Source organism: Anthonomus grandis, chromosome 11, assembly GCF_022605725.1.
Source record: "Anthonomus grandis grandis chromosome 11, icAntGran1.3, whole genome shotgun sequence".
In the NCBI taxonomy this organism is placed as follows: domain Eukaryota; kingdom Metazoa; phylum Arthropoda; class Insecta; order Coleoptera; family Curculionidae; genus Anthonomus; species Anthonomus grandis.
This window is the reverse complement of record NC_065556.1, coordinates 7987062-8014818: the sequence shown is the minus strand read 5'-3', so window position 1 is coordinate 8014818 and position 27757 is coordinate 7987062. Positions and strand designations below refer to the sequence as shown.

Here is a 27757-nt window from a genome sequence, read left to right as displayed (position 1 = left end):
CGGGATATCTCTGAATGACCTGCAGATGACGGGTCCCATAATTCAACGAGATAGTCCATTATATTAAAATTTCGAATGCGTTCAATAGTCCTATCTTGACAAGTCTTGATAAAACCATATAAACGAAAGCTGCAAAAAATACTATGGCGCACAAATCCAAACGAAAATGTTAAGACTTACGAACTAAACACAGTAACATACGAGACCACCGCTGCATCATTTTTGGCTATTCGATGCCTACACTAGGTAGATCAGAAAAAGTTCACTTCGAAATTGAGCCCCATTATCGCAAATAAGAAATTATGGAACACCAAAAATGAGAAAAACTTGTTCCTCTATAAGACGACAAATCATAGGGGCCTTAACTGAGCAAAGAGGGACGAACAAGGGAAATTTGGTAAAGTTATCCTCTTGGATAACTTCAAGACGACCAATCCGTATTTATATCCCTGAGTAAAACGAAGCAAGGGCCCAAAAAGATCGACGCTAATCGTGTTTCGTGGCTTCAAAACTTGAGTTTGATGTCCCATTAATCCGTGTCGCCCCCGGAGAGGCTTTTGCGAACTACATTTGGCGCAATGCCTAACTTATCGAAGGATCAGCTCTCATTTTCAGCCAGTCATAATGACGCTTCAATCGTTCGTATGTCTTGATGACAGCACTATGATCAGTGATCATGATTTTCTTCCAAAATCCTACGTCTTGGATGCTTGGGTACTACTTTCTTCCAGAAATCTTCGTCATCTCGAAGATACGAGTAAGAACACTTCATATACTTGTAAAGTAAATTTCCTTCAATTCGCCATTGAGTATAATTAATAGAATTCGCTACGACCTGATTGAAAACTCTTCGATATCACTTATCTGCAACTTCTGGTTCCTAGTTTACATTCAAGACTGTTATCCCTTTAAAGGAGTATCACTCTAAGTAATGTCGTAATTTCTCGCAAACATAAACAATGGCTAACAGTTCTCTCTCTGTTGTGAAAAAAATTCCTCTCTGCTTTAGACAGAGATCGAGATATGTAACAGATAACATGTTTATCATCATCAAACTCTTGAGACAACCGACCCCAATACCCTGAGGCATCAGCCTGAACCAAAAAGGGTTTTGAGAAATTGGGACAAGTGAGTACAGGAGCGGAAACTAACGAACTTTGACATTCTGGGGTCCAGTTCTACTTTTTGTGTATACAAAGAAGAGCAGTAAGAGGAGAAATATCGGTTGAGAATTGGGGAATTAAACGCCTGTACCAGGACGCCATACCGATGACACGTCGAACATCGGTGGTGTTCTTTGGAGTCGGAATGTTCAATACGGCTGTCACCTTATCCTGGTCGACATAAAGTCCATCGACATAAAGTTTATCGACAACATATTCTAAATACTTAATTTCGGATCGACAAAATTTACACTTATCCTGAGAGAGAGTTATACCGGCACTATAAAATTTCTGGAAAATCTTCCCAACAACCTCCAAATGTTGCCGAAAAGTCTCAGAAATACAAATTACGTCATCTAAATAAACAAGACATGTGACTCCAAATCAGCTCTCAATAAAATATCTACCAATCGCTGCCAAGTTGCAGGGGCATTCTTCAACCTAAATGGCATTCTCCTAAATCAATAAAAGTTCCTGACCAAGAAGAGAAAAACTAGTTTTATCACGTGAATGTTCATCAACTTCGATTTGCCAATATGCAGAGTAGACATCTGACTAAGTAAAATACTTTGCATTTCTTAATTTGTCGTCCAAAATACTATCAATAAAAGGGACCGAATAAGCATCTTTAGCAGTAACAGAATTTAGTTTTCGATAGTACACTCAAAATCTCCATTTACCATTACCTTTCGGTACTACTAAGGCAGGAAAGACCAGGCAGATTGTGATGGTTCGATAATGTTAAGTTGCAGCATATTATCAACCGCCTCATCAATAATCTTTAGAGTGGCGGGTGAGTATCTATAAGGGCGCAAATGAATAGGTTAGGCATTACCAGTATTAATCTGATGTTTCACTAAATCTGTTCGACCAAGCTTGCCACCCATTAAAGAAAAGTACTTTAAAGTCAATTTACTCAAGGTGCCATTTTGCAAATCAGGAATGACACCAATAGTTTTCCAAAAATCGGTACCCAATATCAACGGACAACTCAAATTTTCCACTACCAAAACATTGCAAATCGCTACCTTATCATACAAAACAATAAGTAAGTTAATTGCGCTACTAGTTAATCACCTTACTAGAACTATGATTTTCGGAATTGCACTGAGAAAAAGGTGACGACAACAATTGCATATCTGATCGTTGTAATATATTCCATATGCTTAATCAATAAATTTCACACCAAATATAGAAACTTCGAGATGAGGACGCTCATCTAGAATAAGAGAGCTGGGGATACTAGTCGAGACCTTAGGAATCAAACTGATCTCTTGACTAGCAATTCTCCTTCTTTCCCGACCTTCTGCTATTTGGGCATGAACGGTAGTCACATTTTCCTGACCGCAACGGAAACAGTGTAGACGAAGGGGTTGTGGACAAGTACTACTCAGATAGCCAGTACTATGACAATTCCAACAAACCACCGGACCACGAGAATTCTGAAGGTGCGGTGAAGAATTCATTGTATGTACACGAAGGTTTTTTCGTCGCTGATACATCAGCTCAGGCTCGGCGACATTATTACTGGAGGAGGTTGTATGCGTTGAGTTCGCAATTTGATGTTCTCAATCTCTTGTGCTGCAAGTTCCAGCTCTGTGGTATTGGTGAAATTGTGAAGTGTAAGTTGATTTTGCAATGAGGGGAGCAAATTTCGTCGTATAATGCGAACTTGCATTTCCTCAGATGGAGGCTCACGTAACTTTCGAAACAAGTTTTACATTTGTGCAATTAAGATTGCAGACTTCTCCACTGGGCCGTGTGTCCTATTTTTTATATCACACCAAATATCCTCCTCATATTCTGACGGTAAATAGGCAGACCTAAGGTTACATTTTAATTCTTCCCATGACCTGACATCACTGCGTATAGATTTATACCAAGACAAGGCTCTATCCGAAAATAAAATTACTGCACAATGCAGCAGGTGACTCACAAGATATCCACATATTTCCACACAAGCAAAACCGAACTCCTCTACACGCTCAATAAAAATGGTAACACTACCAGAACCATCAAAATGTAAATACCATTTTGAAATTGTTGAAAAACTCTTAGACAAATCATGGGAACCTAACGGAATTATGACATCATTAGCATTAGCAGAAGTAAACACGGGTACATTCCGCTTCAAGGTGGAATTAGACTTTGGAGGAAAGGAATAGTTCCTCGATGGGGAATAACAAGAACACGGTATTGTGTTAACTGGATCCAGTGAAATAACATTCGTCGAAGGAATGCTGTAAAGTGGCTAAATACAAAAAGTTGGTGCTGTTCGAGTGAACTGAATTGAAGCAGGCCGAAACGAACAAGAGGGATCTGGATTTACACATACAGTTGAAGGATTCATATTGGGTGAAAGATGCTGTGAGACTTCTGTCTGAGCTTGAGAAACAGAAAGGGGATGATTCAGAAGGGAGTCCTCTCCAGGGGAAGCCTCAATAACAACGGGCACCTGCAAAATTTCGTCTACACTCGATGTCAAAGTTCGCTTAGCCATTTCTAACGTATCAATAATGGAATTTAACTGAGTAGACAAACTTATTAATTCTTCAGAAAAATCAGGGTGAAATTCTAATAACTTCTTGAAACGACCCTGGATATGTAGTGCCTTAGACCGCAACCTACTATACTCTTTAATAATATTTAATTGACTAAGACCTGAGATAGCACTTTCCAATAAATTACACTTCCCTGTACAAATATCAACTTTATTATCAGGGTTCCAATTCTATTACCCGAAACATTGGCAAGCTATTAAGTTTCATATATAACCTCTATTTTCAAATATAACCTTAAACGTTGACGCTTTTCCATAAGAAGACCAGTAGTGGAAGAACACTAATCACTGTAAGTAAAACACCTCAGTAAGAAATTCCCCCCAACCTAGAATAATTTAGAATAATTATATCTAATAATATATCTATAATAACAATATCTAATATAAAATGCAAATCTAAATTTTATTTCTATAAGCTTTAAATACCTAAATCACTCCTAAAAAATCTCCAAATTCGGAAAAACAATTTATATTTTCACAGTATTACAGTAAGCATAACCCAGCAGTTCCTATTTGCCCCTAGCCTAGCAAAAGAATTTCGCTCAAGAAAATTCAATTCACCTCAAAAATTTACTATAAATAATTTGTTTAATTAGGCCCTATCACGCTGAAACATTACATTAAAAGAAAATCTTAACATGTTATAATCGTAATTAAAAAATGAAATGTAAGTAGATGAATAATCTTAAAACTTTCAAACACCCTATAATATATTAAATCTACCAAAAGGAAATTTAATTTAAAAAAAAAACTTTCAAAAGAAAAGGAAACTATGGAAAAAAAATCAAAATCCAATCTCCCCTTCCTTCCTTAATATCCATAAATTTATTTCTTTCAAATATTTTTGTTAAGCCTTAGTATGGGTATGTTTTACTGGAAGATACCCATAGTGGTTTTTTAAACATCTGGTATATAAAAAAATATATGGAAAATTTTATTTCTTCATAAACATAAACTTTATTTTAAGTACACCCTGTATAAGAGAAAAAAATACTTCAGGTAACTTTTAAACATCTTGTATACACCACCCTGTATAATTCTATAATAAAATTAAATTGCTTAAAAAAATTAGGGATTAAAGTCCACCCTGTATACAAACAAAATTCAATATAATAGTTAACAATAAAAATTGACACTGACCTTACTGATAGGAAGTAAAACAAAATCCTATTTAAAAAATATTTTAAAGCAATCCTTATTAATGAGTATGTATATGAAAACAACTAATATGTCATATCATTCCATTCATGAAAAAAATATATTTCCTTCCTACAATTAAAAGTTTTTAAAGAAGTTTGATTTTTTTAAATCGGTCGATTCGTTTTCGAGAAAATTAGAAAAATCTTTGTTTATCTTAATTTGTTCAGATAGAAAACAAAAACATTAAAATATCAGTTTTTATTTCAATAAATGTTCAAAATGTTGCCCGTTAGGTTTGCCAAATCTACAATTCGTTTATAATTTAAAACGGAAACTACCAACATAAACAGCAATTCCGAAAATTAGACGTGGAAAAAACTAAACAACCTGAATTTTTTTCCGCATTCTTTTCATCAACACAGATATCCTGGACGAACTGTATTTATTGTTATACCTGCTTAATTATTTATAGTTTCTAAGGAAAATAAAGAATTTATTTTGCCGTCAGTTACATTTGTGATAGTCTTGGAATAGTGAAAATTTATTTATTGAATTGAAGATTTGACTTCCAAAATGGTTTACACAATAGCCGAAAGAGTGGAAATTATTCTAATTTATGGTGCCCAAAATCAACGTGCTCAGCAAACTGCTGTCACGTTTAACGCTTAATAACTTCGCATAGGTATGTTTTGGACCGTGTTACTAAGTTTACTAAAACTGTTGCAAATAAAAAAAGTGATCATCGGCGAATTTTGGATGAAGCCGCTCAAGTTAAAGTTTTGGGTCTTTTTGGAATAAATCTTAATACTTCGTTACGCAAAATTGCTGCTGCCACTGGTATTTCATTAGGCTCTGTTCACACACTTACCAAACTTCATAAATTTCATCCATTCAAAATGAAAATATTGCAAGAGTTAACCGAAGACGATTTTGATAGGCGAGTTGAGAAAAAATGACTAAAGCGATTAATAATAATTCTATTCATGTAAAGAATATCTGCTTCAGAGATGAATGCACATTTTATCTAAATGGATTTGTTAATAAGTATAACTGTAGATATTGGAGCAATGAAAATCCTCATGCATTTGTAGAAGGGCATACCCAGTACCCCCAAAAAATTAATGCATGGGCAGGTATTTTAGGAAATAAAGTGATTGGGCCATTTATTTATTAACGGAAATTTAAATGGAGACATTTATTTGGATATGTTGGAAAATACCATCAATACGCTTATCACTAAATCCATTGAAAATCAAATCGATGGTGATTGAAACCCTATACTTGATGAGGCTGAAATATATTTCCATCAAGACGGCGCTCCTCCTCACTATATTCTTCCCGTTCGCCAATGGCTAGACGACGAGTTTTCAGATAAAAGGATAGGGCAAAGGGGGCCTATAGAATGGCCTGCTAGATCTCCTGATATAACGCCGTTAGACATTTTTCTATGGGGTCATTTGAAATCTATTGTGTTTACTCGTGCCATGATATCCCACAACATGTTTTTGAAAATGTCCGTCAGGAATTTAAACATCTCTATATCATTGTGTGGCCAAAATCGGGCAACATATTGAACACTGATTGAAATAAAAACTGATATTTTCATGTTTTTCTTTTCTATCTGAACAAATTAAGCTAAACAAAGCTTTTTCTAATTTTCTCGAAAACGAATGGACCGATTTAAAAAAATCAAACGTCAAAATAAAAGACTTCAAAAGACCTTTTAAACAAGCTATTACTCGATACCCCTTGCCATTTCAAATTTTTAAGGGGATGACCCTGGGGGGCAATGGGTGAAAGGGGGTGAAGTAATTTTAGGTTAGAAAGTTGTCCCCCTTGACAAACCTTTTGACGTATTTCGGCGTTTTTTTTTAAACAGTGGTTTTCGATAAATCCGTGGTGGGAAGTTTTCAAATGTCCTGTATAATAAGCTATAGTCCCTACATATTTTGTCTCTAAACTATCCATGCTCATATACCTAAGTAACAATAGTCACAATATCATCCTATCTAATAAATCAGCCGGAGATAAAGATTGAAAAAAAAAAATAATGTCACAGTCATAAATTTATAAAAATGAATTATAAAATATCTAAATATTTAACAAAAAAATGAAATGTTGCCTTTCACCAATTGTTATGCACTGAAATATTGATATTTAAAATGAAATATTGTTATATAACTTGCCATGAACATTAGCCACTGCCAAATTCATAATTGACAATACATTAGAAATAAAAAAGTATAAGAAACTTTAGTAAGTTATTCTTTCAAAAATCATTAAAATTCCATGAAACTCCACCCCTAATTATCATCATAACCCTAGCTATGTGAATTAAAAAAAAACTCTAGAGAAGATTACAGCAATATCCAATGTACAAGAACAATTATATGCAGGGTGTCCCCAAATTACATCGCAATATTTTACCAGCTGTCTAAAAATAAGACAAAAACTTCGTGAACTCTGATAATAATAGGGATGAAAAGCCTTGGATTCTTACCATTCTTCCTATCTAAAAAAATATGTTTTAGTTTTTATTATTACCTATGTCAGCAGTATTTTTTTTATAATTACTATTGAAAGGGGGATGTGTGCCTCGTGACACTGTTCTGATGCTTGTTCCAGGATTTTCTCAGAAATAGCTTAAGGCATTTTTAAAGTTATGTTTTGCTTGTGACCTGCCTTGTCCACGAGCTCTTCGAAAACTTCAATTTTCACATAAGTTACGGTGGATGTTAATAAAAAATTGACGATCTGGATATAGAGAAATAATTAACACCAAGAACTATTTAACTTTACCAACGTAAATATAAAATAATTAAAATACTAATCAAAACGTCAAACAAAACTCAAGCAATAAACAAATTGTCAACAAGCACTACCAACTACTATTTTTTATTTTATACATAGTTACCTTTCCAATACCAACTCATGATTTACTTAAAACTTAATAATTATTTTTCTTGAAACCGGATTTTTCTAACGAAATAAGACAAGAGTAACTTTTTTATGTAAAAATGTTGGCATATAGCATATAACCAAAATTTAATTTTTTTAGCAATTTTCATACATATATATATATATATTTATAATTTTTTTAGCAATTTTAATATATATATATATATATATATATATATATATATATATATATATATATGTATTAAAATTGCTAAAAAAATTAAATTTTGGTTCTATTAAATATGTCTTACCCCAAGATAAAAAAGAATGACCACTGACAACTAACCACAAAACTTTTGATAATGTGGATGACATCTTGTTATGTCAAATAGTCCAGCAAGACTAACCGGTTTACAGGGGCTATTTCTAGGGAGTTAAGTTTATTCGACAGTCATGATTTTAAGGTTTTAAGCAACTTTACAACTTCTTAGATCTTAGATAGGTTCCAGGAATGATTTAAAAAAACCTATCAGGCCGGCTTCGTGGATTCTCTGTATGATCAGTTGTCTCAGTCATACTCACTCACTCAGTAATACAGATTAAATCAATTTAAATAGGGTCTTTATTAAAGTTATTGTTAATTGATAAGAGACAAGGAATTAATGAAAGTTGTTAAGCAGTTGTAAGTTTTATTGTTACCAATCTCTATAATTAAATCGGATGAAAATATATTTTTTGATTATTAAGTAAAAGGTACTCCTTTTCCAGTACAACAAAATTCCATACTAGTATACGTTACCCTTTAAAAAAGCAAAGCTGACTTTAAAATGCTCTTAACAATATACGCAAGGTTAAAAGAAATTCACCATTTATTGTTGCTCTTAACATCAAGCAATTTTTATTTAAAACGGTCAATCACATTTTAAATACACAATATACAACTGATTTTACACTTATTTTTTGTACAGAACTAGTTTTATCCTGATAATAAACATCTGTCATTACTTATTAATTTTTATTAAGAAATCTAGATTGTTCCAGACAACTTTGGTATTAATCATCAATAAATAAATAAAATCAAAACAATATCCGATAATAAGAATCTTTGATGTATAATATAAAATAACTTAAGATACTGGATGTGCTAGATACATTTATATAATATACAAAAAGCTTTTTAACTAAGAATGTAAATCTTTTATTGTTAACTTTAAAGTTGTTTATTTAAGTATATATTAATTTAATCCTCAGTAACATATTTTACCATTATTAAGATATATGTATACATATATTACAAATTAGTTATTAAAAAAAAATGTATCTAAATATTTAAAGAAAATATTTTTTATATACAAAATTAAGTTTAGTTCCAAAATACTAAATACTCGTATGTCTATTTTACATTTGGTCAGTCATTCCACCTCTTTTTTACCTAATTTATGTTTATTAAAAATCATCGACTAACTGATATTGAAAGATCCAATGTATTACATCTTAACAATATTACAAACATCATAACAATTTTAGAAAAAGGAAGACTTTTTTTATTTGCCCATAAGCATATTATCATTCACTGACAGGAAATTTTAAAAATTATAAAAACTAAAATAATAAACAAGAAGTCTGAAGAATCTGCTGTGAATTTTCTTTAAATGTATTAAAAAATGACAATGTTCAATTTTTGAAGCGGGAATTTACAATTGTGAATGAAAAAAATGGTAGCTGTGTTTAAAAAAGGGGATTCTAACTTGCTGAGAATTATAAGGTATTAATTTATATGTCCAAAGATGCAGGGTGTTACAACATTCGGTGCAAATATTTTAAAAGGTGGAGTTAAATTAAGACTTTTTTTTTTCTATAAACATATGTAAATATGTTTTTCTATGAACACAGTATCCTAAAATGCTTTCCCTCCGAGCTACAGCCCGTGTAAATTGCTTAAAGAAAATCGATTATTTGCCACCGTGACCTCAATTATGCGTCAATTCTTTTAAAAATTTACATGTCCCCATTTTTTGAATGCTCTCTTCATTCTGCGTCTTAGAAATGGTGTAAATCCAGTTTTAGGGGAGGATTCAGGAAAGCTCACCCTTCTGATAGCCCCTATCTTATCTTTCCTATAAGAAATTTAAAAATCTAGCATCACCTTTTAGTTCGCCATGAAAAAATCGAACAATTTTCTCTTTTGCTTTTTTCAATATAATTAAGCGTTTTCGAGAAAATCGCTGATAAACGAAAGGAGAGCATTATTACACCTGATTATATGCTTTATATATCTTTATATATATTTTTTGTCAAATCAAATTAATTTTATCGAATAAATACAAAAAACGATAATTTTAGATTTTTTCATGGCTAATTCGATGACGCTTTAGATTTTCAAATTTCTTCTGAAAAACGTAATATATGGGCTATTATAAGGATAAGCCCCCCTGAATCCTTCCCTACAATTAGGCTTACAGCATTTTTGGGACGGAAAATGTCAAGAGGATCCAGAACAATGCAAATTTTTAAAGAATTTGACGCATAACTGTAGTCAGTGTTCAAATAATCCATCTTCTTCAAGCAATTTGCACGGGCTGTAGCCCGGACGGAAGGCATTTTAGGATACATGTTTATAGGAAAAAAAAGTCTTATTTTACCTCCAACAATACGCTCTTCAAAATTTTGCACCGAATTTTGTAACACCCTGTATATCATAAATTTTGTGACATTACCCACAGAGTATTTTAATTTTAAAAGAACCTTTTTAGTTTACAAATGCTATGTCGTTCAATCTTAACTTTCTAAATTAACGCTAAATGTTACAATTAATTGCATTTATTGCATTTTTAGGTAATTTTAACCATGTAATAATATATATACATATGTATGCCCATTTTGTTTAGCCCTATTTTTATGGCATCTTTTGAATCACAGAATAGTTTTTTTAGTATAGTTTTAAGTACTAGACTATTTATAACCCTAAAGAACTACATATGTTATATCTATAAGCTGTTGCGCTATGCAATAAGCTATTTTACTTAATTCCGTGTCTATTTTAATTAAATGCTAATAATCTTTTTTTAAATTAAATTTAATAATTAAAAATTTATTTTTCTTTAAAAAATAACAAATTTTACCAATAAATTTTAAAATGTATAAGTGTCAATGTAGAACATCTCTCTATATCGTTATCCGTAATAATTCTTGCGCTCATCTTTCTGGAGAATAACTAAATCGTCAAAGCCTTAATCAAGAAAATGTAGACAATAACCGCTGCTTACTGCAAATTACTCGACATAATTAACCCCTTTGCGCTTCAGTGTCCCGTGATTTATTTAAGAATTACCATTAAATATGGAGTCTAGTACAAACAACTCAGAATCGATTTAGACAATGCCTTTAAAAAACTATTTATCTCTCTACTGATTCGTAAGAATATTAATTAGCCGTCATAATTATTTACTAAATGAAGCGGCTTCAAATCAACGGGTCGGTGATAATATGGCTATTGCATGGTGTTTTGTGCTGTGAAATTCCTGTGCGGAAATTTATTCAAAATCCTCATAATCAAGTAGGTCAATCATATTAGTGTACCAATCATGTTACTAAGAGGGTTTAAGTTATTACAATATACGCAAATTCGTTTCTTTTTCTCTTTATTTTTTTCTTTTAAATCTACCTCCTTATGCACCTTTAATTGATTGTTATTTGAGAATTGTTTTTTAATTGGAATTACATGCCGAATATAGATATAGACATCTAGTAAGTTTCCAATCGCGAACCAAAAATTTATTAGTTAACCAATCATCTCAAATATTTTTACCGGCAAATTACGTATAATTTTTCCTTTATTTGAATTGGCTTCTTGGTTATCAAGTTTAGCGGATAAGGGTTGTTTTAATAGAATTTCTATATATAATTAGATATTTTGTTATCTTAGTTATTGTTATAAAATATATTTCTAAGCTAATTAAATCTATAAAAGGCAAATGTTTTTAAAAAGTAAAATGTAAATAACTTCAATGAGTGTGTGGTTTACGGCTACTATCTACACTTTTTGTGACTTCACTTTTTTTTAGTAATCCGATTAGACCTTACTTACTTTAAAAATATTGCAATACGTGATAAAAAAATCTTATACAAATAAAAATTGTTAGATTTCGCTGTTATTGCATATTAAAATGCCTATGAAGTAACGTGAATCTACTCGAGCATTTTCCGATTTGTAGCTTAGTACGAAATTGTATCGATTACATCAGAAATTAGTCGAGTGGGTTTCGTCTATTTAATTTCGCATTAAAATAAAAAAAATATATATATATAAAGAAAATAAATAAATAACCAGACTATAATATGTGATAATGTGCCTTATTTTTAAAATGCTATGTATACTAATAATAACGAATAAAAACCTTTCATATGATTTCTTTACTTTTGTTTTGGTTTATACCCTGTGGATTATCGAAGTTACTACATCCTATTAAGATTAAAATTATTAAACATGAAACCTGTTATAATATAATTGTAATATAACTTAAGAAACTCAATATAACTGTAATAAACCTAACTTTATTTCAATTTTTGGGCGAAGTGCGATGACCCTAAATAAAATGCAAATATGATCAAAAAATTATTTATTGCTCAGTTGCATAGACAAAACATAATGCAAGACAAATCTATTTTACTCCGGTAACGCTAATAAAATTTATAAACCATAATATTTCCATAAAAATACAGTTTTTTATGAATTTGAAAGAGGGAGCATGCACATGCCATAGTAGAAAATCATCTGAGGGATATATCAGACTGCAATCTACCATGGGAATAGCTCAAGTTTATTAAAAATTAGTTGTAATGTCTCCCAGAGTTTAATACTCTGTATTTTTATTATATATGTATTATAAGCCTCCCAATAATATTTTTATCATCCAAACAGCCCTATTAGTTTAGTGACGCAGTTTAGTTATTTTAATTTTGTAGATTTCAGCTGGTTATAGGATAATTAATAACATACTATTTTACAGATAACAAAAAAATTTTTTTTTTCAACAAAACTGATAGTAGAATTTATAACTTGATTCAAGAAAATTAATCTTAACCAAAAAAATTAAAGTTCTCAATCCAAAAAATATGGTCGTTTAATTTCAATTTTCGTGTTTCCATGGAGATGTTTAAATCATTCATTAAGATTTTTAAAAACGATGTTAAAAATTGGTTGTTAACTTTTATTACAGATCACCTTTGACTGTAATTATATACTGACCATTTTGTTTTTTTCCTTCGAACAAGAGTTTACATTTTAAATGGTAGTTAAAGTTAATGTATTTTTTTGACCAATAAGCAAAAGTAGCATATGTCGAGTAAGTAGGTTATATCAAGTTATTGGTATTTAATATACGCTATAATTTTTTATATAGGTGTCTTTGGTCTTTTTTGTTATTAGTATCAATTTTTTGATAATAGCTCTAAACGACTTCGCATTTTTTGGGTCGGAATTGAAATAACACAAGATCAAATCGATCTGATAGTGTAGAATAGGTTGATGTAGTGATGAAAATTGGGATTGATGATTTGTGATACAATTTGCCGCTAAAGCAGATACAACTAAACCTAACTGGTCAAATATATCGCTTGCTATGCCTTTCGTTTAAGGGGTGGATAATCGTACTTTTAACAAGATAATGAATGGCCTCATTCTCCAGCGATTACATTACATTTTTTCTTCGCGATGCCAGTATCAATACTTCTCCATGACTGACCCATTTATAAAATGAACCAGTCATTCGCATATAATGGGTTAAAGGTACAGAATTCTTGTTAAATAATATTCTTTACATAAAGATCTTAATCTTTCTGGATGTTCAATTTCATTAATTTACTTGATGGGAGCGTAGTGTATTTAGGGAATGAAGTGTCAAACATTAAGTGATACTTAAGATTTTTTATAGTTAGCTTTTAATGATATCTTTTAGAACTTTTGAATATCATATCATCAATATTTTAAATATTGTATTTCCTTCAAGCAAAATTAAAAACCACATTTTTAAAAGTTAAAAGTAAATAATGTTTACTAATGTTACAGTTTGGAAACCTATTTGAATAGTAGGATAAACCATAAAAAGCATTTTTTTAAATCAGTGATATGTTGATAGTTGTGCCTATGTAGTTTAAGATTTAAGTGACATTGTTGACTTTTATTTCTACTGCCCTGAAAAAGATGGATCAAAAATGACTTTCGCCGGTTGTATTAAATTAACCCAGCTCGACTAATAGACTCCACCAAATTCTGTAGTACTATTCTCGTATGACGCATGACAAGCCGCCAGAAACTCAATGCCACGGCTTAGTCACAGATCACATAATAATTCATAGCATATAGTTGCGGTTATAATACAACATGGATAGGTCGTGTGTTTTTCACATTTTTGGCAATCTACATTAAATTTATATTTTTTAAATAGGGTGCTGTGAACTGCTGTGTGTGAAATAAACGAGAAAATTATTTTAAAATAGCCGTGTACAGCCGCATAACTGTTTTGAAATGTTAGCATTTTATCTGCCTAAGTAGGCCACTTTTGGGTACACCTTCACTAAGTTTAACATTTAATATGGATCTACCATAAATTCATGATAGCCTTACTACTTTCATTTATATTTCTCATTGTCGATATCTGTTAGTTAATTTAAGAAATATATAATATTTAAGACTGAAAATGTGTTGTGTTACATTTACCAATTAACAGTAATTTGCTCACAATTTTCGTTAATTATCGACGCGACAGTAAAGTGATTGTTAATTTTAGAATATATTATTTTTAATCTCATGTTTTAAAAACTTTTTTCTGTCTGAAAGGGAAATCTCAATATACATCAAGATGCCTTTAGTGGAAGAAATTATGTATATTTTTAATATAGGTAAGTCATTATACATAATAATATAGAAGTTAATATTATATTAATAACAAACATAATGGTTAAATAGTTAATAAGTATTTTAATAAATAAATAAGTACTTCGTTTTAAATATGTTGTAAAAAAAATTGAAAAATATTTTAAAAAATTTCAATCCCTCCAAACGGGTTAAATCTAACCTTACTTAATTTTTTAAATGAAAAACTAACCTTATTGGAAAAGGAAGGCTTTTTTAAAAGGGAAATTGATAGCGTAATTTTCCTTTTGAAACAAATTAACCCTTGGAACTGAAAAAACTGTTTAGAGGTATGAAAATTAAAATCAAAATTCCTGATGCTAAATGCGTATTTTGTTTATTTTGAGAAGATGAATATCGCTATAACATAACTTCACTACCCCAAAATTCTGTAGGTACATGCCACCATATATATATATAAGTATACCTTTAAGTATTTGTGAGATGGAATTTACAACAGGGGTAGTATACACTCATAAATTTTTCTATTAACTTTTTGTTTAAATTTTTTTATTTCGAATTTTCGATAGTTTACTTCTTTAAATTGATCATATACGATAAGTGTTTGTATTTCTGATACTAATGTTCAGCAGTGCTTCCAACAGAAATTTAGATGTACTTAATTTTAATATTTTCCAAATAAATTTTAAAATCTTAATTTAATTGTTTTTTACCTTTATCGCCTAGACCATTTTGATGTACAATGTATAATTTATACCCTTAGATATTTTTTTCTTTGGTTCTCTGGTTGTCTTGCTTTAAAGAAATAAAGAAGTGGAAACACGTTACAGAAACTACCATCCTTATTTTTTTGGTTATGGTTGCCTAAGTATATTTATTATTATTAAAGATATTACAGATCAAACTTTCAATGCCGCACACAAGAATGAGCCTTCTTTTTTTGCTTCTTTTCTTTTATCATGGTAGGCGATGTAAATGGGAAATAAATTCTCGGCTCAAATCGTATCAGTACTTAATTAATTTAAGTTCAAAATGATCGATCTAAACTATCTAAAATATTTAATGATGCAACGTTTTCTCTTAAACCAATTGTAACATCTTTGGTATTTGTAATGGAACACTCTGTATACATTAGCGTTTTGGAATCCGTAATTACTTTTTTTTCTTTAAAGTCTTTTTTTCTGATATTCGAAGTATACTCTTCTTAAATGTTTTTCAATATTCTATTTGCATTCCTAAAAAAAATTAAATTCTGGGTGTAGCTAGCTATAAGTTAGTTATATTTATATATAGTTATAGGTATTGGTATTCTCTTAAGAAATTTGTTGTAAATATAAGATGACTTAAAATTTATTATTTTAACGCTAAATAGGAAAATACTAAAAAGTATTTCTTTTATATCTATAATATAACTAATGTTTTATTTTTGAAATATAACTAACGTTATATTAATTAATGTTATGTTATAACCTTATATATTATCGAATAATCTAAATCCAATGTTAGATGTTGTTAATTTTTCAAAAACATCTTATATCCCCTTTTTTTCTGATGCAAATTTTGTTATATATTCTTTTATGGTATTTTATTCTGAGGCGTTATACAAATTTATAATACCAATTATTTAAAATACCTTTCTTCCAAACCTCATGCTATCTTAAGTACTCCTATAAAATATGCATGTTGTTTAAAGAAGTTATCTGTAACTTAAATTTGTGCATTTTAGTGCTAAATAGATTTTATTATTATTAGTTAGATAAACACGTCAATTGAAATTAGATCGCTAAAATCTCTGTATGTAAGTAAGATATATTTAACCGTAATTTGTTGATGGTTTAGTTTTTACAAATTAAAAAGTGTTTGTGTACATTTCAAGATTAATCTGCGTCAAGGTAACTTATAAGTATGTATAATTTGTAAATATGTAATGTAAGAAAATGGTAAATTAATACTATAGATTCCATAGATTTTTTTCTGGTCAAATTGGCCTTCAAGCTATGTGCTACATAACGAAATTATAACGGCATGAATAAAGCATGATTCTATTCTTGTGATATATTAATGTTAAAAAAATTATATGCATATATTGTTTTATTATTATCGTTATTACCTTGTATTATTACTACCTACTTCATTATATTTAATATCGTAAATTATAATAAGAAAGGCTATATATTTAACGAGACATACTCGTGGCTAGTTGCCGGTTCTCCGACGTCTAACCCGCTCTCGTAATTAATTACTTTTCGGATCTCAGAAAAATACAAGAAGAAAAACTCCACATCAGAATTAGGTGAAAATTGGTCAAATTATTTTTGATTAGATTCCGCTCTCACCTCCTATTTTGTTTGGCGATCCATTACAATTTACATTTTGTGGTTTATTATTATTGGCTTCCCTCGTCAGCTGTTTAGCTTGGTTTCCATCTTGGTCAAGGACTGTCAAGTAGTTGTCGGTCTTACGGATGGTAACTATTTACAGTTTAAATGATGTAACTGACTTCAGGATGTCAAAACAAGATTTTGACTCAGCAAGTCCACATTATTATTAAAGGTAAGTTTCCAAGAGTATCATTACCAACCCAGGAATTGTAAACTAAGCAACAAAGAATGCAGCAAAATCTATTTTAAATATTATTGGAAGTGTGTGTTTTTATATATTTTTTGGCTTAGTAGTGATAAAGACAAACTAAGTTCTCGTTTTTATACTTCTGGCATTGACATCATATGTGTCCTTCATCTTTAATCATTATTAATGACATCCATTTTTCTGCGCAGCTCCCTGATGTCCTCCCTAGTAAAATTGGTTTTTCCCCTCTGCCCGCTGACAATATTTGCAGTCCTTTGGACAGGGGCTTCTTGGTAAGGCATCTGCATTTCCAAAGATTCTCCCTGCTTAGTGTCAAAGTCAAACTCCTGTAGTCTCTCTTTTCATCTTGCCACTTGACCCTTTTTAAGAGATTTTTAAACTAAAGGAGCCATTTTAAATCTACATGGTCATCGGAAACCTTCTGTCATGGAGGTATTTGTAAAATTGTTCCATAGCTTTGACAACAGCTAGCAACTCTCGACAAGTGAAGCAATAGTTACGCTTTAGCTTGGACAGAGTCTTACTAGATCCCGCATTTGAAACAGCACTTCTCCTATGCCCACATTTCTAACGTCGGTGTTCAGTACAAATTTTTTTTTCAGGTAGGAGATAGCTCAGGATAGGGTGCTTGTCAGAGTTTCTTTTAGATGATCGAAAGCTTTCTGACAGCCTTGGGATCATTGGAATTTTTGTTCTCCTTCTGTCTGGTCAATTTCTACGTACAATCGGCAGTAAATGCATAATTTCATGTACCTGCGTAGTTCATACTTATTTTTGGGAACTAGCCAATTTTGGACAGTCTGAATCTTTGAATTGTCAAGCACACTGATGGAAATGACATGACCCAGATACGGCACATCCATTTGTAACCGATGGCATTTCTTTAAGCTCAAGTTTAGTCCAGAACTTCGTAGCCTCAAGAGTCTTCTAGATTTTTCATGTGGCCCTAAGCGCTTTTTCTACCACACTAATGTCATCAGGGTAAACGAGGCAAGTCTTCCAGCATAGTTAATAAACAGCACAAATAGCGTTAAATTGCCATAATCCAGCACCCATTGTTAAAGCCGTCTTTTCCTGATTTTTAGAGGCCAACTCAATTTGCCAGTATCCACTTTTCAGGTCATGAAAAAGATCTTTAATTCAACAAGGTTGTTTCCTCTCTCTCGGCCAGTGGTAGTCTTCGAGCTGTCTGCCGGATGAGATAAACATTTTCCGTATTGATTTTGTGCTAGACTATGTTGGTCTTTCCTTTCTTCCAAGTATCAAAAACATCTCCATATCTATGTACCAAATGCGTCAACCTTTTTCTTTTTAATACCGTTGCTATATTTTTCTGTAGCATTACAATTTTTAAATTAATTAAAAATAAATATTTACTTAAAAGTTTTTGTATATTATACAAACGATAATATATATAACAAAAGGTCTGTTTATAATTTTTTTATTCGAAATAACTTTTTAGCCCTTGAAACGTTTTGCAGAATTTGTTGACCCATTAAATACCATTATGGGTCACCGTACCGTGAGAAATTCTTACAAATCGTCTGTACAAAGGCCCAAAAAGCTTCCTAACTGGTGTTTGTCAATGCACAAGTATTGAACTTCTTTTTAAAAGAAACTAAATTTTTTAGAACTTAGTTTAAGGTTAGCCTCCCAAAGCTTAATAAATAGGTTTTTATATGACTTTTAAAGGTAGCTAGAGCATTACAGAGCCCAAAGAGCATAATTGTCAAAGTCTTGTTTTAATCGAGAATGCAGTATTTTTTTTATCTTGTGGGTGTATTTTTACCTGCCAGCATCCATTCTTTATATCCAGCATAATAATTCTCTGTACGTTGATCTATTGTGGCATTAAAGAACGTTGTTTAGCTATTGTAATTCTCCCTGGTCCTTGTATTATCGGAGCATGGTCTCTAGTGTCAGTCGTGTAAGGAAAATACGTCTTGGTTTTCTTTAGAATGCTTCAATTTTATACTGTAGTCAATCGTTAAATCGGCAGAAAATTTTTTCATATATGTTTGTAAACAAACAAATGTTTTGTGTGGTAAATTTAAACGCTGGAATTTTAAAATCGACTACTTTAGAGTATACGCTAATGTTTCCTCCTTGTTTCAGGTGTAAATCACATAATTTCAAGTTTACAATTGAAACCAAAACAGTAAGTTCCATATAGATAGATAACTTGATTTTACAATTTACTGCTTTTTACTGGCTTAATTAAAACAGTTTCTATATCTCTTTCTCCAGTCGCAGTATTTCTGAATTAGCTAGTATGGTAATTAATAAATTTTGGACCACTTTTTTTTGGACAAAGTTTTCGTCAATATCCTGTTATACAGATCAATTTTAAATTATTGATCTGTCCTAATACCTAATCCTAATATGACGTCATCCATAATTTCTGGCTCCAGTCTTCTGCCACTGAACTGAAGTTATTTTTTTTTTCTAATGAGGATTTGTTTTCCATTCGCCAACTGAATTAAATTTTTTGTATGCACCATCTGACAGTCTTAAACCCACTTGAAGAATCGGGATTATCAAAGCTCTCTCCAGAAACTGATCAACAGTTCAGTCTTATATGTTGGGCTTGGTAGCATCTAATCAGCTTGGCCTGATAAAGCTGTCTAATGAAAGCTTTTCTAGTCCCTCAGACCCACCGAAGTCTTGTGGCATTGTCCTTTAAGATGCCCCTTTTTGTGACAATTCCAATAGCGAAATGCTCTTTTAGGCTTTCTGGCCAAAAATGACTTAACCCTATTTTTATCTTCTTGATTTAATATAAGTAAATCAAATACATTGTTTAATGTATATTTTATCCCTACACACATGTTTAATCGTTTAACTAGTAGCTATAGTACAGTGAAGCGCTTGTGACGAATTTTATAGTTTATACTCATATTATAAAATAATATCAATAAAAACCCTATAAACCTCCAACATGACTAAAAAGAAGCAAAGTAGTAATGTTGTATAGTTTTGAACAACCCCTTTTCTAAAATAGATTTAAAAACCAGCTTAACTACAGTTAAGAGCATTTTTGATGAATTTAAAATCCTTCAGTTACAAATCGAACTGTTGTGCCTGAAAAATAACTTTGAAGAATTAGATAATCAAGATCAGGAGCTTACTGAGTTTAAAAATTTATTTTATGATGCTGTATTAAATGCAAAAGTAATCGTAGAAAAAATAAAGCCTAATATGACAACTCCAAGTGGTTTGCTTAATTTGGGTTCGGCAATGCACCCACCACCTTTAGATTCAACTGCTTAGTATGGTCCACGTCCACCCCCTATACCCTTACCTAGATTCGATGGTTCCTATGAAGCATAGACCAATTTTAGAGAAACATTTGTGTCATTAATACATAAAAATACTGAAATAAATAATGTAGAAAATTTCTATTATTTGCAATCCAGTTTACAGGGTGAAGCTGCTCAAACTACGCTACTGACAGTAGTTATAGCATAGCATGGTCTTTATTACAGGATAGGTATGAGAATAAAAAGGCAATCATCCATTTTTATATTAAATGCATTTATGAGTTACCCACCATTAAAGATGAGTCACATATTCCACTAAGAAAATTCTTAGATCTGTTTCAAAACCATTTTAAATCTTTACAGAACCTGTAGACTAATAGTATACTTACAATGTCAATCAACCCACAACTACAGAAAATGTCAAGCCGGACATCATACTCGTTTGCACCTAGAACCCAATCATAATCCTTATGATAATTATTCAAACACTAAGCCCTCTGAGTCTTCCCTGAGAGACATGCAACTCAATTCCTCACAACCTAAACGAGAAATCAATTCAAGTCATATAAACACTTCTAACCTTAGGAATTTAATTCAAGGTGATAATGCTAATCAACACAAGTTAATAGAACCGTATGTTCAACAAGCCAAATAATTCGGAACTTGCATTGTGTAAGTCAAAAACCTACTTTTTTCGTTCTTTTATCTGCAGCATCCTTATCCGTCTATAATAATTTTAAACCGTGAGCCCATTATTTGCAAAGCCATTTTGAACAATGGCAGCCAATCAAATTTCATAAGAATCCAATTATTCAAACATTTAAATCTACCTTATCAATCTGTAAACATGTCAGTTTCTGGTATAGGCCTTGATAAGACAAACCTCACCAAACGAGTGAAACTTAACAAATAAAATCTTCTGTTATTAATTTTTCTACAGAAATGTAATCCTTAGTAATTAATAAAATAACAGGATTAACACCCCAATTTACCATTGATCTTTCCAAATTAAACCTGTCCAATGATGTAATTCTTGCATATTAAACCTTCCAAACCTTCAGCGATTGATATCCTTATATGTGCCGGCTTATTTTATGAGCTCCTTAGTTCTAGACAAATAAAGACTGGCAAGGGTAACCCTATTTTGCAGAAGACTCAATTGGGATGAGTTGTTAGCGCACCGGTACCCTTCTGTCGTATATGTTTTATGACAATACTGCTTATCAGTCGCTTTTCTACAATAATAACGTTCAAGATACTCTAAAAACTTCTTACGTAAGATACTTCCTACCAAACCTACAGTTTTAGGGTTAGGAGATTCCTTGCAGTCTATCTTAAAGCGATTTTACCACCTAGAGAGAAAGTTTAACAAGCATTTAAAAATAAAACAGGCAGACACCAATTTCATTAATTAATATATTTCTTTGGATCACATGATTGAAATAGATCCTAGCCAATCCATTGAATCTAAATATTCACCATATTACTTACCTCATTATTGTGTTGAGAAGACTGATAGTACCACAACCTGTTTAAGGGTAGTTTTTGATGCTTCGTGCACATCAAGCATGGCTTAACCCTAAACGATACTCTTAAGGTTGGCACTAATATTCAAAATGATCTATTTTTAATTATCCTAAGATTCCGTAAGCACAGTTTCGTCCTAATTCAAGTTTAAGTACATATGAGCCAACGTAACCTGCAGCGCATAATATGGCACAAAAATCGCAATAAAAGGCTTTCATTAGAACTTCGTCAATTAAAAATTTCTGAGATCCAGCAACTCAAGGCTGTAAACAGCCGGCATCACACAGCTTCCTCCTTAAGTCCAGCTTACATAATATCTATAGGCGCAAATCCCCAATAATTACGATCTTGCTCTTTATCTCTCTTGCTCTTATCTTACCATCCTAGAATTAAATCCAAAATCTATAATGCTTACATCAAGCAGCGTTACCAGAAGCTTTTTATTTGAAAAATTCTCAGATTACACTAAATTGAAAAATGTGACTGCTTATTGCTTTAGATTTATTTTAGTAATTTGGCTCCCGTAGAGCGTCAGAATGCATTGGCGGTTTTAGTTATCATGGCGCAAGTAGAATGTTTTTCTGACGATCATCGAAACCTTAAATTCAAAAATATTATAACACCTCAAAGTAAATTACAATCTTTAAACCCCTTTATCGAGGAGTTCTCAGAGTTGGTGGACGACTCCAGAAATATAATCAAGGTAGATTATAAATACAAGCATCCTATATTATTACCTCAAAATCATATCTTAACTCATCTAATTATCATCCAGCACCAAAGAAATCTCCATCCCGGAGTACAATCTACTTTATCTTTTGTCAGGCAATCATTTTGGTCTATTCATGGCAAATCGGCAGTGCATACGCTAAAGCATACTTTGTTATAGGTTTAACCTTGAGCCTTTAACTACTCTAATGGGAGACCTGCCCGAACCTAATGTTAATCCTTCTAGGCCCTTTCTCTTCGAAATTAAAAAATCGGAAAATTATCAAGGCTTATTTATGCGTCTTTGTGTGCCTAGCTACCAAGGCAGTGCACTTTGAATTGGTCACTGACCTTACTGCCCAAGGCTTCCTAGCCATGCTCAAACGTTTTGCTTCAAGAAGAGGGTTGTGCAAACACTTTTATTTAGATAATGGAACCGACTTCGTTAGAGCACAAAATAAACTACGGAAAATATATAGCTTATAAACCTCACTTCAATCTTATATTAAAAATAACATGATTCAATTCTGTTTTAACTCCGCGCGATTACCACATTTAAACATCACTTACGTCGCATATTATCAGATAAAAATCCACTAACATACGAGGAGTTTTATACATTCGTGGTTCAAGTAGAAGCGGTGTTGAATTCCCGTTCTATTTTACCCCTAAGTAATGATCCCAAGGACTTTAAAACCTTAACACCTGGGGATTTTCTCATTGGCCATGCCCTCAATATGGTTCCTGATTTTGAGCAGCAGAAACCAATGAACCGATATCAAATGATCCAGTCTATGATGCAACATTTTTGGCGCAAATGGTCTGAACAGTACCTCTACATCCTCCACCAGAGATCCAAATGGTAGTTCAAGAACGAATATCCTGACCTCGTCGGAGCCTTACTTCTGTTAAAACACGAAAACAACCCTCCGTCTAAGTGGACTACTGCATGAGTGACAAATGTGCATCCAGACAAGGACGGCGTGATCCGCGTTGTTAGCGTTCGCGTTGCCAATGGGAACATTATAAAACACAGAGTTGTAAAGGTGTGCGTCCTTCCTATACATGAAGAACATTGATCTTTTTACAAAAACTATTAAATTTAAGGAACTTAGATGTTATTACCAAGACTTTATTTAGTTTATTTTATTTGCTTAAACGTAAATTTAGTCGAGATTCTTAAGCATGTTAATATCTAATCTATATTAAAATTAATGTAACTTTAAACTTTAATTTGGCTGGTACTTTTAAGGGCAGCGGTATGGTAAGTCTGGGCTGGGATTCTAAAATCACAACTCGATCTCGATACGATCACGACTTCGAATTCGATCGCGACTCAGTCGTGACGAGAAAGGTGATTCTAAATTTCAATCGTCGGCTAAACTCGTTTTATTCGATTTGATTTAGGTTTTTTGGTATATATTTGTTATTTTCCCTAATATTTAACAGATGGAAACGTCAATTGTCTTTTCTATTGATAAACACTAAGAATTGTCATTTATTTTGTAAATTTTTTTCGCCTTCGTGTTTTTTTTATTTAAATATATGCCTATATTATTTCTTTAAAATAAAAAAATTTCGTTTAAAACTACCACTATCCATTGAAAAATAATAATTCAATTCATGGAAAATCACGAAAACTTGTGTTCATCCACTTTTGATTTTAATATAGCAACAGGGGTTCAATCAATATGACCTATATAATAACACCAGGGAAATTGGATCTCTCTATAAATGTTAATTCATTAATTTCTCTCATCTCTTATACAAGGTGTCCAAGAATCGATTTCCCTTTTAAAACTTGAACAAGTTGGCAACCGTGTAATATAGCGGAGCCGCGTTAGCGGCGTTCGATAGTGGATCGATGCGGATTATTTAGTCAAAATGGAGCGTTGGTCAGGTGTGCATCGCGCGTTCATTATTGAGGCATACTTCAAGAGTAATGATTCTTACATAGTTGCAAGACGAAGATTTTGTGCTCACTTCAATATTAGGCGTGTGGAGGACGCTCCGAGCAAAAATTTGGTGAAATCCTGGGTGCGAAGGTTTAGAGAAACATCGTCAGCTGTAAATGCAAAACCCCGTGGTCGTCTAAGGACTGCAACTGCTCCTAAGAATGTTGAGGCCGTGCATGCTGCGATTATTCGAAACCCTAGTGGATCAGTTCGTAAAACATCACAAGCTTTGCAAATGCACAAATCATCTCTACACACAATTCTAAAGAGAGATTTGAAGTTTCATCCCTACAAAATTCAAATAGTGCAAGAATTAAACCCAAATGACTTTATAAACCGGCGTTCTTTCGCTGAAACCATGATAGACCATTTTTTTGTAAACGATCGAGTTAACAATATCCTGTTCAGTGACGAAGCGCACTTCACCTTTCAGGCGCAGTCAATAAGCAAAACTGTCGCTATTGGGCACCAGACAATCCAAGACGAAAACACGAAAAGCCCCTACATAGCCCAAAGGTAACTGTGTGGTGTGCTATGTCGTCCTCGGGAATTATCGGTCCGTATTTTTTTGAAAACGGACGCGGCGCAGCCCTTACTGTTAATAGTGCTCGTTATTGTGCGATGCTTCGGGATTATTTGACACCTCAGCTACAAGATTTTGATGGCTTCAATCAGGATACCTGGTTTCAACAGGACGGGGCTACCGCACACACAGCCCGAGCGTCTATGGAAGTCGTTAGAGGATTATTTCCGGAAAAGGTGATTTCCCGTTTTGGAGATCTAAACTGGCCGGCTAGGTCTCCCGACCTCACCCCACTGGACTTTTTTTTGTGGGGATTCCTCAAAAGTAAAGTTTATGTTGATAGACCTGCCACCTTGCAAGAGTTAAAACAAAAAATACGGGAAGAAATTAATGGAATACCACCCGAGATGTGTTTAGCAGTTTTCGACCACATGAAGGCGGCACTACCAGAGTGTTTTGACCGAAATGGAAGGCACCTCGACAATATAATTTTTAAAACATGAAATCCGCATATATTGTGTGTAGTCCTACCTTAATAAATTCTTTTTAAAACTGAAAAAAAAATTTGATTAACCTTCAAAAAGGGAAATCCATTCCTGGACACCCTGTATTTGAAAAATTAATCGGTCAGCAAAGTGATTGTAATAATTTCAGTAATTTCATGGATCCAACGACTTGCAGTAGTTTCGCTAATTCCAAATTTAAAATTTTGTCCAATGCTTCTTTGGTAATAATCTGTGGCATAAAATCTTAACATACTAAAACTGCCTATTCAATGATAACTCTAACTTCCTCTGCCTCCATTATTAACAGAAGGTTGTGGAAAATAGGGTCGAATTAAATCTATTAGTTGTTGTGTTTAAGAAAGCTTCTTGATATACTAATGAAAAAAAAACTGGTATGACTGGTATATACCCAAACGTGTCGTCGATAAATCGTTAAAAACTAGGCAATCCGCAAGACACTCACTACTGAAAATTTTATTTATAATCAGTCATATCGAGTAATCGTGTCGAATCGTGATTTTAGAATCCGAGCCCTGATCGATCTGTCGCCATGATTTACGTACGCGCGAGAGGCGTTCCTTCTTCTCTTAGATCCGTAAGAGTCAAGTTGTGTGTTAAGTTTTGTAGTTTGTATACGTTACAAAATGTCCAATAAAGAAGACAAAACTGTAAAATTAAGACTTGTTATTTCTAAATCCTAAAGGGCAATATCTAAAGGGTGAAATCAAGATTCCCCAACAAATACCATAAATCAATTTAAGTATTAAACCTAAACTACAAAATAAGAGCAAACCATTAAAATAACTATGAAACTAATCAATATTTTTACATTTTCATACCTATATTCAAAATTTAAACTAATACTGATGCAAAATTTAAAAAATGTGAAAATTACTGTGATCATTACAAGATTATCTTTATCATAATTTGAAGTAGGAATTAATGCGTCCTTCAGGACCATAACTCATTAGAGAAGGAGGGAAGTTTTGTTTAATAGATACATCATGAGATTAATATTATCAAGTAAAAGAGAACAATATATGAGACGTTCTCTTATATGTTACGAAGTATCAACAAGTTTATTGTTATTATTATCACTGATTTTGTTTTATCTCTTTTAATAATTGATAAGACATAATAACTTGGTTTTAATAGCAAAAATATAGTTCAGTTTCAAGTCATTTATTAAATAACTGATATTATAGATTCTGCAGAAAAAATGCGGATACCTACATGGTCTCAAGCTCAAAGAACTTTAAGCCGAAAGAAACTGGTGATACAAAATGATGACACTAAACTTGCCAAAGTGTTATCTACCCTTGATCTGACAGCTTTGGGAGTAGGTAGTACTCTAGGAGTAGGAGTTTATGTATTGGCTGGTGAAGTAGCGAAAACCACTGCAGGACCGGCTGTGATTATTTCATTTTTAATTGCTGCATTGGCTTCAATATTAGCAGGTATTTATTATATTAAGGTATTTTTAATATCTCATAAAATAGCCGAAATAGTTTAATATTACTTAAAAGTTACCTCTTAAAAATTAATTTCCTAATTTAAGAGCTATTGAAATATAATAATTAATATATTTAGTACAATTAATGTATACTAAGATCCTCGTAGTATTTCCATTTTTTTATTTTTGTAAATGCAATAAAGTAGTACATTGTTCCTCATTTATTTGCTATAAAAATTATTCTTTTTAATAAAATTTCATTAAACGACAGGTATTACAGGTATTGGAAGTTATGTTAAAGTGTAAAAATGCATGTAATTTTGACCCTAAGATGATGCCAAGGGTCATAAGGATATGATGAAGGATGTCATATTCTTCATTTCCTCCCGTAGGTAGTATACTACTTCTTGTTATACCGGAAGAAGAGTATGCTTACTTGACTCTTGGAGACCGAAACTTTTATAAAAAGACTTATTTGTGGGAATTGAAAATAATAAATTAAGCAGATTCAAAGTATTTAATGTAAATGAAGGTTTGCCAAGTGCCAAAAATTAAAATAATTTTACACAAAAGAGAAATTTTACAGTACCAATGTACGACA

The 27757-nt window shown here is 32.2% G+C and overlaps 1 protein-coding gene and 1 long non-coding RNA gene across 2 annotated transcripts in view; one reads left to right on the top strand and one right to left on the bottom strand.

Annotated features, from left to right (window-relative positions):
* LOC126742011 (uncharacterized) overlaps positions 1-15755 on the bottom strand; it is a 45254-nt gene extending 29499 nt beyond the window's left edge. The window contains exon 1 of the long non-coding RNA XR_007662459.1: positions 14868-15755. This is a non-coding gene — a long non-coding RNA (uncharacterized LOC126742011). The remainder of the gene's footprint in view (positions 1-14867) is intronic.
* Positions 14112-27757, top strand: part of LOC126741998 (cationic amino acid transporter 2) — a 42893-nt gene continuing 29247 nt past the window's right edge. The window contains exons 1-2 of the mRNA XM_050448521.1: positions 14112-14661; positions 26909-27160. Coding sequence (XP_050304478.1) covers positions 14622-14661; positions 26909-27160 — 292 coding nt within the window. The 5' untranslated portion in view covers positions 14112-14621. The remainder of the gene's footprint in view (positions 14662-26908; positions 27161-27757) is intronic.